Here is a 15,272-nt window from a genome sequence, read left to right as displayed (position 1 = left end):
TCTTGTGTATTTCCAAAATGTAATGAAATGCCTTTCCTCCCGAGAAACCCTTCGCTGCTTTGAGAGTGTTTAATCTCCAGTTTGTTTTCATTAGATAATGAGAATGTAAAGTGTGCATGCATAAGCCTTAATAAGCTGTAACTCTGTGTTATCAACCACTTAGTGCAAGGAGTGAAGGGGGGAGCTCTCACTGGCTCACATGCGTGTCTGACTTGTTCATGTCTGTTAGGAGCTCCAGTCATACTCCAGGTGGCTCAGGTTCTGTGCAGTAAACCGGTCTCTTCTGAGTTTGTCTTTTGTTTGTGCTGCGTGAAATGCATCCGGAGGCAGTCTCACAATTAATAGAGAGGATCATACTGCATTCGTTCCCAATTCAGCGATTACTCGATCATGGGAAATCAGTAGCCCTACATGCAAAGGAACCTATCAGGAATAAATAACACACATTCAACTGCAGACAAGGTTTTTTTTTTCTAGTTTGTATTTCTGCAATTGTAACGGACAAAACATTGACAGATACCAAGCTATTTGTAAGCAAGGGTAAAAGTGGCGGTAATGTCCGAGCGGGGTAAAAAGGCAAGAGGTACCAGTCTTTGTGCATCCCTGCATCTGTCCCAGTGTTCACTGGTTTATAGACATCAGTGTGGGGAGAAGGGCACATTAAAATGATTCTCTCCTCAGCAGTAAACTGAAGCATCCCTATATTCCTCTCCTCCCCTCCTCTACAGTGCTGTCAGGAATTTGCTAGCACTGAAGTGTTTTCTATATTTATCTCCTTGCACTCTCTGTTGAATCTGACAGTGAATGCTTCCACACTTTCACGTTGCTCTGCTGCTCCAGAGTGTGTTTCAATGTGGGCTGTGCTGGGATAGATATGATATGACACTTCACTGCCAAGTTCATCCACGTCTACTTGCATTACAGTAGGGCGATAGTGCAGACACCTATATGTGTTTACTATACTATAATATCTTATCCCTCATGTGTTTAGTATACAGTAATCCATCATATAACCGCCCGTCACATAGCTGCCCTAACCAGTTATCCACCATGATCAAGCGTGTCAGCACAGCGTGTGTGAATGAGTGAGTGAGAGAGAACCAGAACCAGGGTTAGATACCGAAAAGCGAGTTCAAGTTGAAACTGCCGACAGCCGAGCGAGTTGCTAGAGTTCGTTTATTATTGAACAGAGAACATTAGTTCAGAGACTGTAGATCCCACCAAAGTTTTCATACACTGTGTTGTATGTTGTATGTGAGTTTCAATTGCTGGTCGTGTCACGTGAGCTGTGCAGTGTGTTGACATGTAAATAAATCAACTTCTACCTCCGTTTCAATCTCCTGCCTGTCACTCAGCAGTGAATGCACGCACCCACACGGCAGACGGCTACTCTGTCACAAGCATTAATATCCTGTAGTCTTTCTAATGGGAGCTCTTAACCCTAACCTTAATAAAAGCTGAATCTCAAAACAATAATTGTGTGAATATAGTAATTGTTACAGCTGTGTAAAATGGGATTTAAAACAGGGTTCATTCATCCGACTTTTGACACATCCTTGGCTTGTTTTATTCATGACATGATTAAATAAAAATTATATGTTTGTATTTGTTTTATTGCCCAGCAGTAGAAGGATGGCTGGACCTATGAAATGATTTTTGTATGTGCTCTGAGTGAGATACAGTGCACTTGAAGAATGAATTTTGATTCACATACTGGATGTCACTGGATGCTTTGGATTCAACCTGCATTGCATGAAGTGTGACTGAGCTCTTAATATTAAGAGGAGTGTGTGTGTGCTGATTATTCACATGTTACACATTAATCTGGCAACTGTGTACATGCTGCTGGGCTGTGGCCTTGCAATCGCCCTTCACCTTTGGTTATAAAAACTACAATGCATTTTGTTGCAGCACAAGTGTACTGTGTTTGAAAAGCAGATAGCAAGATTAGTGTGTTTGAAAAGCAGCTGGGAAGTTTATCTCTCTTGTTCTCTGTCTCTCCAGACTCGGTCCTTGCTGGGGGTGTTTGAAGAGGATGCGGCTGCTATCTCTAGCTATTCCCAGCAGCTGTACCAGGCCATGCAGAGGATCTACGATGCGCAGGTGAGACTCCTGCCCTGTCCTCATCCCTGCTAAATATGCTCACAAGACTCCTCAACTCCCATCACCAAACAAAACATTGCTTCCCTTTTCGTATAAAAAGCAGCATACCGTTTTAATTCGTACAGAGGAGGGTAATTGCTTATCATCAGCTTCAGTCTCCAATTAATTTCATGAGTCTTCCTCTCCTTTCTCAAACACACAATCCCGCTGCATTGAAAGAATCCATTGCCAACAACAACATAGGAGGCTTGTTGCTAGGGAGCTGACGTCACGGCCTTATGACTTTTGCTAGTGCATTGCTGCCACAAGTGAACATCTTGTTGGATAAAATAAAAACCGCTTCAGCAAGTAGAGATTTAATTTGCTTTGTGTTATTGTGCAATGCGTGGGTATATAACAGTATGGTATTAATGATATGTTTTTAATTGTTTTATATATTGTTGTTTGTGAGGTGCACTTGTGCATTACGAAATAAAATTAACAATAATTCTAAGTGCCTATGTATATTGCCACTAAGATACAGTACCAGTCAAAAGTTTGAGTACACCTGCTTGAAACCAGGTTTTTCATGATTATCTATGCTTTTAACTGTATAAACTTGTCTATAAACACTTAATATTTCATAATATAATACGTGTACTTATATAAGCTGATAATCATAAGTGAATTGCATTCAAAAATTTAATTTTTAAATGAAAATGTAAATCTTGTCAATTTCATTGAAATGGTCACCCAAAGCGAGGGGATTTCAGTCTGAAGCCCAAGTCAGTTAAAACTCTGAAATGTGTATAACACGGTGTTAGAACACTGGCCTAAGTATAAAAGTGTCTTTGTTAGATGTTCTTTGAGTTAACTAGCACATTACCTAATTAACCTTTTGTCACCAATTATTAACAGATGAGGGTCCATGATTACTATAAATATAGATAGCATAGGCACAAGTTTGTCATTCCTGAATGTAAGGGAGCAGAAAATGGCAAAATATGCTCAGTTAAGCAAAGAAAAAAGACAGTCTGTAATTACTTTAAGAAATGAAGGTCAATCTTTAAGACAGATTGCAAGAACTTTGCAAGTGTCTGTGACGGCTGTGGCCAAGACCATCAAACGATTTGAAGAAACTGGCACTCATGAGGACCGAACAAGTTCAGGCAGGCCAAGGGTGACCTCAGAATCAGAGAACAAGTTCATTCAAGTCACAAGTCTGCGAAACCGGTGATTAACTGCCCCTGAAATACAAGCTCAGCTAAATGCTACTAGAAGTACAGATGTTTCAACATCAACTGGTCAGAGGAGATTGCGTGAAGCTGCCCTAACTGGAAGAATTGCTGCAAAGAAACCATTGTTAAGAGTGCAGAATAAGAGGAAGAGACTTGCCTGGGCCAAAAAACACAGAAACTGGACGTCTGAGGAGTGGAAGTCGGTCTTGTGGACCAATGAGTCAAAATTTGAAATATTTGGGTCCAGCCGCCAAGTATTTGTAAGACGCAAAGAGGGTGAGCGCATGAGTTCTGCATGTGTGGTTCCCACTGTCAAGCATGGAGGAGGCAGTGTCATGGTCTGGGGTTGCTTTGCTGGTAACAGAGTTGGTGATTTTTACCAAGTCCATGGCAAGCTCAACCAGCATGGCTATCATAGCATACTTCAGAGGCATGCCATTCCATCAGGATTACGGCTAGTTGGGCAATCCTTCATTCTTCAGCAAGATAATGACCTGAAACACACCTCAAAGTTGTGCAAGAACTATCTGGAGAAGGAAAGTGAAGGACAACTCAATCTAATGACCTGGCCTGCCCAGTCTCCAGACCTCCCATAGAACTTGTATGGGACGAACTGGATAGAAGAGTCAAAGCAAAGCTACCCACAAGTGTCCTACATCTCTGGGAACTGCTGCAGAAGAGCTGGGAAGACATGTCTGGTGATTTCCTGCTGAAACTTGTTAACCGAATGCCTTGTGTTTGTGAGGCTGTTTTTAAGGCAAAGGGTGGCTATGTTGAGGAATCCAAGATTTAGAGACAATTTTCAGTTTTCTTGAACATTGCTTTAACACTCCTTATGTTTTGTTTTGTATATTGTAACATGTGTTTTCATTGTTAAGTATTTACAGAAACGTATACAACGTAAAACATTGTCAATTATGAAAAAACCTACTTTCCAGCAAGTGTACTCAAAATTTTGACTGGTACTTTATATGCAGTTAGACAGTAAAAATGGGGAGACAACTCCAGGACCACAAGATATCCAAATCCGCAGTATAGCGAGGGGCAGTGAAACGAGGGGTGTGTGTATGTGGCTGGTTTTCCAGACTTTAAATAGCACTAATCCTGGACTACTTAGTGTTACCTTTGGTAAAGTAGTTAGTCCAAGACTAGTGTTAATCAGGGTCTGTGAAACCAGCCGTTAGTTAACTTAAGCTAACTCTCCTACTGGCTGCGCAGTGCAGCTCAGAACAGTGACAGGAATAAAAGGGTTAGTTAATCAGCTCAGCACAGGGACAGGAATACAAGGGTTAGTTAATCAATGCAGCTCAGCTCAGCACAGTGACAGGAATACAAGGGTTAGTTAATCAATGCAGCTCAGCACAGCGACAGGAATACAAGGGTTAGTTAATCAATGCAGCTCAGAACAGTGACAGGAATAAAAGGGTTAGTTAATCAGCTCAGCACAGGGACAGGAATACAAGGGTTAGTTAATCAATGCAGCTCAGCTCAGCACAGTGACAGGAATACAAGGGTTAGTTAATCAATGCAGCTCAGCACAGTGACAGGAATACAAGGGTTAGTTAATCAATGCAGCTCAGCACAGTGACAGGAATACTAGGGTTAGTTAATCAGTGCAGCTCAGCACAGTGACAGGAATACAAGGGTTAGTTAATCAATGCAGCTTAGCACAGTGACAGGAATACTAGGGTTAGTTAATCAGTGCAGCTCAGCACAGTGACAGGAATACAAGGGTTAGTTAATCAATGCAGCTTAGCACAGTAACAGGAATACAAGGGTTAGTTAATCAATGTAACTCAGCACAGTGACAGGAATACAAGGTTTAGAATCAGTGCAGCTTAGCACAGTGACAGGAATACAAGGGCTAGTTAATCAATGTAACTCAGCACAGTAACAGGAATACAAGGGTTAGTTAATCAATGTAACTCAGCACAGTGACAGGAATACAAGGTTTAGAATCATTGCGGCTCAGCACAGTGACAGGAATACAAGGGTTAGTTAATCGGCTCAGCATAGAGTCAGGAATACGAGGGTTAAGGCTGGTTTATTTTCCGACTTGCAACCCAATTTTTGGTCTCAGTCAGTGGTCTCCGACGGTCGGAATGACATCATCCACACTGCCACGAGAAGCATCTTTTTAAAAAAAGTCGTACAGCCTTTTCTTGTGTGTCTGCGACCGCAATAAAATCGCATGATGTTGATAAAATCCATCATTTGTCGCATGGTCGCAAGCCAGTGAAGCGCGATAGAGCTCGTTTTTGAGGAACTTTTAATAGAAGTAGTTCATAAATATGAACAACAGAACAGGATTTTAAACTTGCACTTAAGCTGAATGAAGTTAAAGCATAAATGAACCTTTGCTAAAATGAATATTGGTGCTTAAACAGCATGCACAGCAAAGACTTTAATAATAATAACAACAGTAATGAATACAGTGTATTTTTATTTGTATTATTCTTATTATATATATATATATATATATATATATATATATATATATATATATATATACGATATAGATATATATATATATAATATATATATATTATATTATATATATATATATATATATAATATATATATATATATATATATATATATATATTTAGAATTCATTTTAGCAGATATGTAGGAGCCAATTTACACATTCACTTCATTCAGTTCAGGGGCAGTTTTAAAATCCCGTTCTGTCTCAGTGTCCCGGGATTGTGGACCCTGTTGGCAACCCTAGTCACAAGTTGACACCGGCAATAACGCAGATAACTTTGCTGCGTCAAAAAGTCTGTGAACTCGGGGGTGCTTCAATCCTTCTGGTGCACCCGTAGACGTGTCTGTAGCGGACGTACGCCTTTTGTCTGCGAGAGGAATATAAACCAGCCTTTTGTTAATCAATGCAGCTCGTGAATTGTTACGCCCCTGTCATTTAGATATGATAGATCACATTCGGTATCTGTGCGGTACTTCACTGTACACGGTCCCATCCACAGAGACACAATGAATCGTTACACCCCTAGCATTTAGATGTGATAGATCACATATACTGTAGAATGTAGCACAATTCTTCATTACACCCCTAATATAGACAGATATAGACTTAGCAGAAAATATATAGGGGGATTTTTGGTGCTTATTGCAACATATTTATGTGGAGATGCAACAATGAAAAAGTGGCCACTGAAATGTCAGCCACATGATCTCTTTTTCAAGTTGCTGCTAGCTCTAGTTCTGTAGGTCACAGGATCTCTTTTCTCAGGATGCTGGTAGCTCCAGTTCTGTAGGTCACAGGATCATTTTCTCAGGATGCTGGTAGCTCCAGTTCTGTAGGTCACAGGATGTCTTTTCTCAGGATGCTGGTAGCTCCAGTTCTGTAGGTCACAAGATCTCTTTTCTCAGGATGCTGGTAGCTCCAGTTCTGTAGGTCACAGGATCTCTTTTTCAAGATGGTGGTAGCTGCAGTTCTGTAGGTCACAGGATCTCTTTCTCAGGATGCTGGTAGCTCCAGTTCTGTAGGTCACATGATCTCTTTCTCAGGATGCTGGTAGCTCTAGTGCCAGGGATTTGAACAGCATGTCTCTGCCGTGCTCCATCGTTCACTGCTAACACGGCTCCTTTTTTGCAGAACGAGCTGAGTGCAGCCACACACCTAACCTCCAGGCTTCTGAAGGAATACGACAATCAGGTGAGTCCCTCTGTTCTTGATCTCCGCCAGACTTCTGTTTCAACACTACAGAGTGCGGTCAGACTAGTTTACAGAGTAATCTCCGCTCCAGAGCCTAAAGAAGGGACTTGTTTCATTTATGCTAGGCAGAGTCGGACAGGATTCGAATATTCAGTTTGGTTATGGTAAACAATGTGTTAACTCCTACTTTCTCTCTAGTTAGTAGTTTTGGGCGATATACTGGTATCCACGATATATCACGGTTCCAAAGTGTTCCTATTGGCCCATTGACTACGCCACAATATCATTGTGGACAGGGACTAAAACCCCATAGTGTCATTGGAAGTATAGCAGTATACATTGAGCGCATTCAAGAACAATAACCCTGACTCGTACCACAGTGTGTACACACAGATTAAACAGTACATACAATGAAGTCTTAAGCTCAAACTGCTAACAAAACTCAGCTATTGAAATACAAAACGACAGCTCTGGTAATGAAATGACCCGTTCCACAGTGGAAGGTGGATAGAGGTGCAATTACAGCCCCATACAGAGACCCTTACAGAAACCCATACAGAAATCCTTACAGAAACGCAGTTAATTTGTCATTTAAATGCAGCCCTATACATAAACACAGTTCATTTAAAGCAACAAAACAACATCACTGGTTTACATTATTATTTAAACAGTTATGTATTGAATAAACATTTTTTTAATATTTATTTATTTGTTTTTAAAAAACAACCGTTCTATGAACAGTAAACAGTTACCTGTGCTTCAATATTATGTTGTCGCATTACGCTTAATTAAAAATGTAGTGGCGGGCATAGTGGCAGGAAAAAAAAAAGTTTACGCAGTGCGCCTCCCAAATTGTTTTACAGTACAGGTTATAAATAGCCACTGTTTTCTAATGGGTATATTTCCACTGTTTTCTAATGGGTATATATTCTGACCCATACATTATTCTACCAACCAGCAAACTAACCAACAAACCAAACAAACATACATATTGTAGTGTAGTCACAGAAGGGAAATATGTCAGCCTAAGAATGTCTGAAGCCCTGGTCCCTTGTAGAAGGTAAATGTGGTAGGAGCAGTGCGCTGGCCTAATGGAGAAAGGCTGAGAACACACCTGTATCAAATACAATGAGGTAATAGTATTATTGTGACTGTTGCAGACTGATGAATTGCATGTGGTTATGGAGAGTGGACTGTGTAGAAAAAGACACCTTTGTTCTCAAACTGGTTGGGAGAGGGGGAATTGTGTGGAGGAAGACAAACAGAACGGGAACAAGAGTGGTGTGTATTAATAGGAGACAACTGTGAGGGTTACCATCTTACCAGTGTGTTATTGTGTAACCAGGGAAACAGCTTAGCTGTCCTGTGCTAGTTAGGGGCTGACTACAAAGTGTGTGGTTAGTATCGTCATGATTTTAGTTTATTTGTTTGTCACTGTAAATAAAACCACTTTTGTTTAACTGCAGTTGAAGTCTCCAGAGACTGTCTCTATCCAATAAACAACCTGATCTTGGCCACGTTACCTCTATATATATATATATATATATATATATATATATATATATATATATATATATATATATATATATATATATATATGGGATGCTGTGTCAGATACAAGCTGATTTTCACCCACTCTGGAAGCTCTTGTGGATTAGATGCCAGCTTGGCTTGCATCGTATAGCAGCAGCGTTAAACACCTCCTGACAGAAAGTCATTTTTGTCAAATCCCAAGTCTAAACAGTCTCAAGTCACAACGGTCAAGTCTGGTTATTATTATTATTATTATTATTATTATTATTATTATTATTATTATTATTATTATTATTATGATGATGATGATGATGTATTAATTTAGCTGATGCCTTATCCAAAGCTATTTAGAAGATTATTCAAAGTAAATATTTCATGTTTTCTGTTTTATTATTTTTATCTCATGACTATTGTTCTGTGTTTCCGGTTTATTCCGAATTTTACTGAAAAATTACAGGATTTATTTATTTTACTGGATGTCTGTTTTTACTGATTTATACCCGATTTTTGTCTATTATTCAATGTTTTCCCAGTACTATTTTCTAGGAAATGCACAATATTTTTATTAAAATGCTGTTTTAGTTTGGTTCCGTCATTGTAATAAACAGCCTTACACTGTATCCTAGGATACAGCAGATGTTTAGACGTCAGAGGATCAAATAACGTTCAGACGTGGTTCTCTGTCACTTCACAAACACGTTATCACCTGATTATGTTGGTCAATCAAAGTCAGATTATTGTGGCAATTGCTGGGTGTAGTAACTACTAGCTTGATCAAAAACTAAACTCAAATACTGATGTGAAAATATAATATTTTTGGTGGATGAGGAGTGGAGAGAAAACTTAAATTTAGTATGAATATTCAAAAGAAAACAAATGTTTCGAAGTATGCAAAAATAGCAGAAGTGGGTCAGATCAGCAGAGGATGCACAGAGCTGCAAATACTGCTGTATTGAGGTACACGCTGACAATAAAAGAAAAATGCACATTAAACTAAAGCAAAGTGAGCAATCCATTTATGCTGCTTTTACACACTTTAGTAAAAAGAGCACACGGAATGACTGTGTTAACGAGTTTGTCAGAGCGCTGTGCTTTGCTGGACAGTCACTGTTTACTGCAGAGAAGGTATTGGTGACTTCATGCAACAGTTCTGTCTGTAGTAAAACGCTGCCTCACGCCAACAATCTTAATGGTAAGTATTTGACAGAAAATGGTGACACTACTCATGGCTCGCGATTCTCGTTCTGCCTCACACAAACACACCAACCCTGAGTGAGAAATTCGTGCTCCTTTTAAGCAGCTGTGTCGGGACTTGATTGCTAGTCGTTCAGTCTGGCCCCGGCACAGTCTGCACGTGAAGTGATTGTGCAATCCCTGTGCCCACATACCAAACATCCACTTTAAATCAATCAAGCTATACAAAACAACCCAAATACACCCAGGGGCAGGGTGACCCCGCACAATTTCCCTTTCAGATTTTCACAGGCATACACAGATGCTATCTGTTTGTTGTCTTGTACGTGACGCACAGTCGGTTCAAGGAGGGAGGGATGGATAGTCTCTCAGTCTGCCGTCACTGGCAGCAGGAGGACTTGGCCCATGTGCTGTGACAGCCGCTCGAGGAATCTGTTATTTTAAATGAGTCTGGCATTGTTAATGCTACAGCAAGGCTGTGCTTGATAGTGACAAGCCAGTTAGTGCAGGGAATGAGGGGCTAGTTCTCCTCCGATAGGGATATATTGGCATACATTCAGTGCGTCAAACTATAGTTCTGTATACATAGAGAATGGCTTTGCCAGTGGGGGTGGAACTTGGTCAAAACATTCTTTAGCACAAGTATCGGAATGATCAATGCAGGCATCTGTCTGTATTTTACCAGGTGCAGTAGGGGTAGCCCTTATAAAAGTGTATCACAGTAAATGTGCATGCTTTTCACATAGCTGTGCTTTGCATTTATATGCATTACCAAGGTCTTCCTTGTTTACTTTTGTGTCTTTATTATACCAGGGCTTCTAGTTTTCAGGGTTTATCTTAACATATTTTGAGCCAGTTCGCTTTCTTAATCAAACACTAATTACCAAAGGAAGTTGTTTCTTTTTACCCTCATTTCTTGATTGAGTTAACAAACAACGTGCATTGATCTCAGCTGATTCTATTTGAACCTGCATTTCGTTCTGGCTCTAATCGCTGAATTCAGCTTATTAATTTCCACTGCGTTAGTTTCTAGTAATGCCATCGCTAATTTGAACAATCTGGTATTCAGTTAAGGCTTAAAAACTATTAAGGTTTAAAGGGAGAGAGAGAAGGAAAATAAAAACCGAAAACTAGAAGCCCTAATTATGCCTCTCGGGACTGTGTAGTACTTACCTGTGCTGTACAATGCTTTCAGTGTGCTTTATTACACTTTGCTATGCTTTTACTGTGGGGCACTTTTATAAAAGTATGGCGATCAGCTTTCTTTCTCAAGATACTGATCACTCAGGGCGGGGTGTATCATACTGATCGCTCAGGGCGGGGGTGTATGATACTGATCGCTCAGGGCGGGGGTGTACCATACTGATCGCTCAGGGCGGGGGTGTACCATACTGATCGCTCAGGGCGGGGGTGTATGATACTGATCGCTCAGGGCGGGGGTGTATGATACTGATCGCTCAGGGCGGGGGTGTATCATACTGATCGCTCAGGGCGGGGGTGTATGATACTGATCGCTCAGGGCGGGGGTGTATGATACTGATCGCTCAGGGCGGGGGTATATGATACTGATCGCTTAGGGCGGGGTGTATCATACTGATCGCTCAGGACGGGGGTGTATGATACTGATCGCTCAGGGCGGGGGTGTATCATACTGATCGCTCAGGGCGGGGGTGTATGATACTGATCGCTCAGGGCGGGGGTGTATGATACTGATCGCTCAGGGCGGGGGTTTATGATACTGATCGCTCAGGGCGGGGGTGTATCATACTGATCGCTCAGGGCGGGGGTGTATGATACTGATCGCTCAGGGCGGGGGTGTATGATACTGATCGCTCAGGGCGGGGGTGTATCATACTGATCGCTCAGGGCGGGGGTGTATGATACTGATCGCTCAGGGCGGGGGTGTATCATACTGATCGCTCAGGGCGGGGGTGTATGATACTGATCGCTCAGGGCGGGGGTGTATGATACTGATCGCTCAGGGCGGGGGTGTATGATACTGATCGCTCAGGGCGGGGGTGTATCATACTGATCGCTCAGGGCGGGGGTGTATGATACTGATCGCTTAGGGCGGGGTGTATCATACTGATCGCTCAGGACGGGGGTGTATGATACTGATCGCTCAGGGCGGGGGTGTATCATACTGATCGCTCAGGGCGGGGGTGTATCATACTGATCGCTCAGGGCGGGGGTGTATGATACTGATCGCTCAGGGCGGGGGTGTATCATACTGATCGCTCAGGGCGGGGGTGTATCATACTGATCGCTCAGGGCGGGGGTGTATCATACTGATCGCTCAGGGCGGGGGTGTATCATACTGATCGCTCAGGGAGGGGTGTATTATACTGATCGCTCAGGGCGGGGTGTAGCATACTGATCGCTCAGTATCGCTGTGTCTCCTCTTTGTTTTAGCAGCAGTGTGTCTTGTTGTTTTCCAGGGCACTGAAGGGTTAATACATTGTTTTGCATTGTGTTTTTTTGCAGCGCTTCCCTCTAGGTGGCGATGATGAGGTTATGAGCTCCACTCTGCAGCAGTTTTCCAAAATGATCGATGAGGTAATAAAACACAAAGTGGGGTCCAGAGATAGTCTAAGCAGAGGCAGACCCTATACCTCTAGTACAAACACTGAGTGCAATAGCAGTCAAGAAGTGTGAAATATAGATAAAGTAGACCTTGTGCTGTACAGAAGAGCACTCCTTATTTCTTTAGCAGGTATTTGGTAGACAGTCCCAGGGTTATTTTACTCCTGAGACTTGTTTTCCAGTTCAAAATAAAATAATATTTGTTTACAAATTTGGAAAGAATGAGAAACCCATATAGTCATGAAGGCATTCCTGCACATGAAAGCTTTTTAATAAAACATTTAAAGTGCTGACCAATATAAAGCACTTTGGCCCATGTGCATAAAAGATGGTGGCAATTTCCAGCCATTAAAATAAATGGGTAGGCAGGATTTAACACGTGATTCATAAAACTACTGTCTGGTTATTTTATTGGCCAGTAGTGGGTTTAGATTGTTCCCGAGAGATTGTATCTAACCAATTGCCAGAGGTATGTAAATGAGCCGTGTCTCCTAGGTAAGACGTCAATGGCGTATGCTGTCTGTTTACAGCGTCACGTTATGGCTACAAGACATGTTTGGAGACAGGTTGTCTGAAATATCAAGGTGTCTGCTTAAAGAGAGTACAAAAAATTACACACACACACACACACACACACACACACATATTTATAATTCTCGGTTTATTTGAAACGTATATATCATTGCATACACGTTACATTATATACAAATATAAATCTGCATATTAGGCATGTACAGCTATGGCCAAAAGTTTTGCATCACCCTGTAGAATTAACATATTTCACTTCATAAAGTCAAACGAAACCTGGTGAATAATGAAATCTGAATAGAAAAATGTGACATTTCAAAATCTAACATGAAATCCTGCACTACTATCGTGGCTTCCAGTAGACTTTTGCAATGTCATTTTGTAATTTCTTTGGTTGCTTGATGCTAAATAAAAGTTCAAAATTATCTTCATATCATTTCTTTTTTTTTTTACTTATGTCTCAATCCTGAAATTCTAGGTGATGCTAAACTTTTGGTTGTAGCTGCACAGCAGTAAAATCAAATGAATAACCAGCACACTTTCTTTTTACTTTAGCCTATAGGCTACCGGTAACACAAAACAGATCATGCTGCTGCACGACACATACTGTACAATGCTTAAAAAACCAAAACAAACACCATGTCAAATTGAAACTAAACGCTTTTAGCGCATTTTCTTTTACCGTAGCCTATAATACACAGAACAGGTCATGCTTATGATACTACAGTACCTCCCATGTACTGCACACACTTTACAGGAAATCAGTTTTAAATGCATAAGAAATTGTGCAGCGTACAGGTGGCTAAAAGTAACACATAGCGCTTTAGTTTTTCTTTTGGCGTGAGTCAAACTTTCTTTGCAAATTATTAAAAGAATACGTGCTTGTCAACGCAGATCAGCTGTTCGGAAATACAATGTTCTGTGGCTCAGAAGATATGGCAGGAGATGGCTGATTGGGTTAATGCCGTTTGTACTGTAAAAAGGGAGATCAGAAGAGCTGGCAAGATGAACGTCAGATTGTAAACAAAACTGCTGGGTCTTCTCACCTTCTGAGAGATAATACCGTTAAGGCACATCTCTTTCTCCACCTGGTTTGAGGCACATGCCAATTTTGATGCCGGTAGGGGTTAATTAACGGCTTTTATATGTCGGATTTATGAATCCGACATATAATATGCTAATGAAAAAATTGGTCTCTAAAGGCACATTATTCTTGGTTTTTGACAGTAAATGGCGTTTATACATTATCTGATGAAATACTGGCATGTTAAACACAGATTTCGCAGTAATGATTCTAAGCAGACTGGTCTCTGTGGTGCTGAGATTCTCTCTGTCCTGTATGTTGGTGTTCGTGGTGCTCAGATTCTCTCTGTCCTGTGTGTTGGTGTCCGTGGTGCTCAGATTCTCTCCTGTGTGCAGGTGTCTGTGGTGCTCAGATTCTCTCTCTCCTGTGTGTTGGTTTCTGTGGTGCTCAGATTCTCTCTCTCCTGTGTGCTGGTGTCTGTGGTGCTGAGATTTTCTCTGTCCTGTGTGTTGGTGTCCATGGTGCTCAGATTCTCTCCTGTGTGCTGGTGTCCGTGATGCTCAGATTCTCTCTGTCCTGTGTGTTGGTGTTCGTGGTGCTCAGATTCTCTCTGTCCTGTGTGCTGGTGTCCGTGATGCTCAGATTCTCTCTCTTCTGTGTGTTGGTGTCCGTGATGCTCAGATTCTCTCTGTCCTGTGTGTTGGTGTCCGTGATGCTCAGATTCTCTCTGTCCTGTGTGTTGGTGTCCGTGGTGCTCAGATTTTCTCTGTCCTGTGTTCTGGTATCCGTGATGCTCAGATTCTCTCTCTCATGTGCGTGGCTGTCCATGGTGCTCAGATTCTCTCTCTCTGTGTCCTGTCTTGTCTCTCCTGTGTCCTGGTGTTCATGGTGCTCAGATTCTCTTGTGTCCTGCAGATCAGCTCGTTTCACGCCGTCTTGTCCACTCAGCTGGCGGATGCCATGATGTTTCCCATCACTCAGTTCAAGGAGCGTGATTTAAAAGGTGAGACCGCTCCTGCTGCTGCTGGGGCTTGTTTTCTATCCACACTGCAATTGTAGCCCCCTTCGTTTAGAGTGCAATGATCATTTCAGCACTAACAATACTCAAGTACTCCTAAAATTAATTTAGAAATTAATGTTTAGATTCATTTAAATTCACTGGTGAGGTCAAAGATAACTTTTAGCTGAATGGATTTAGCTGTGAATTCCAGAGCAGCCAGACAGAGTGAGAGGACCAAGGCCAAGGTTTAAACACAGAGGCTCCTATGAAGCACAGTAACACAGGCTTCTCTTTGCAGAAATCCTGACCCTGAAAGAAGTGTTTCAGATTGCGAGCAGCGGTGAGTATTTCTGATGAACAGTCAGCATGCACTGCAGTGTGTGTGTGTGATAGGCACAGTGAACACACAAC

The 15,272-nt window shown here is 41.6% G+C and overlaps 1 protein-coding gene across 1 annotated transcript in view; it reads left to right on the top strand.

Moving 5' to 3' along the window:
- appl1 (adaptor protein, phosphotyrosine interaction, PH domain and leucine zipper containing 1) overlaps window positions 1-15,272 on the top strand; it is a 35,567-nt gene that overhangs the window by 3,657 nt on the left and 16,638 nt on the right. Inside the window, exons 2-6 of the mRNA XM_041224906.1 lie at window positions 2,005-2,103; window positions 6,940-6,999; window positions 12,211-12,282; window positions 14,777-14,864; window positions 15,160-15,201. Of these exons, the coding sequence (XP_041080840.1) occupies window positions 2,005-2,103; window positions 6,940-6,999; window positions 12,211-12,282; window positions 14,777-14,864; window positions 15,160-15,201 (361 nt within the window). The remainder of the gene's footprint in view (window positions 1-2,004; window positions 2,104-6,939; window positions 7,000-12,210; window positions 12,283-14,776; window positions 14,865-15,159; window positions 15,202-15,272) is intronic.

This window comes from Polyodon spathula, chromosome 23 (assembly GCF_017654505.1).
Source record: "Polyodon spathula isolate WHYD16114869_AA chromosome 23, ASM1765450v1, whole genome shotgun sequence".
Lineage (NCBI taxonomy): Eukaryota > Metazoa > Chordata > Actinopteri > Acipenseriformes > Polyodontidae > Polyodon > Polyodon spathula.
Note: the sequence above shows the minus strand (reverse complement) of the source record. Positions and strands in the feature narration are given on the sequence as shown.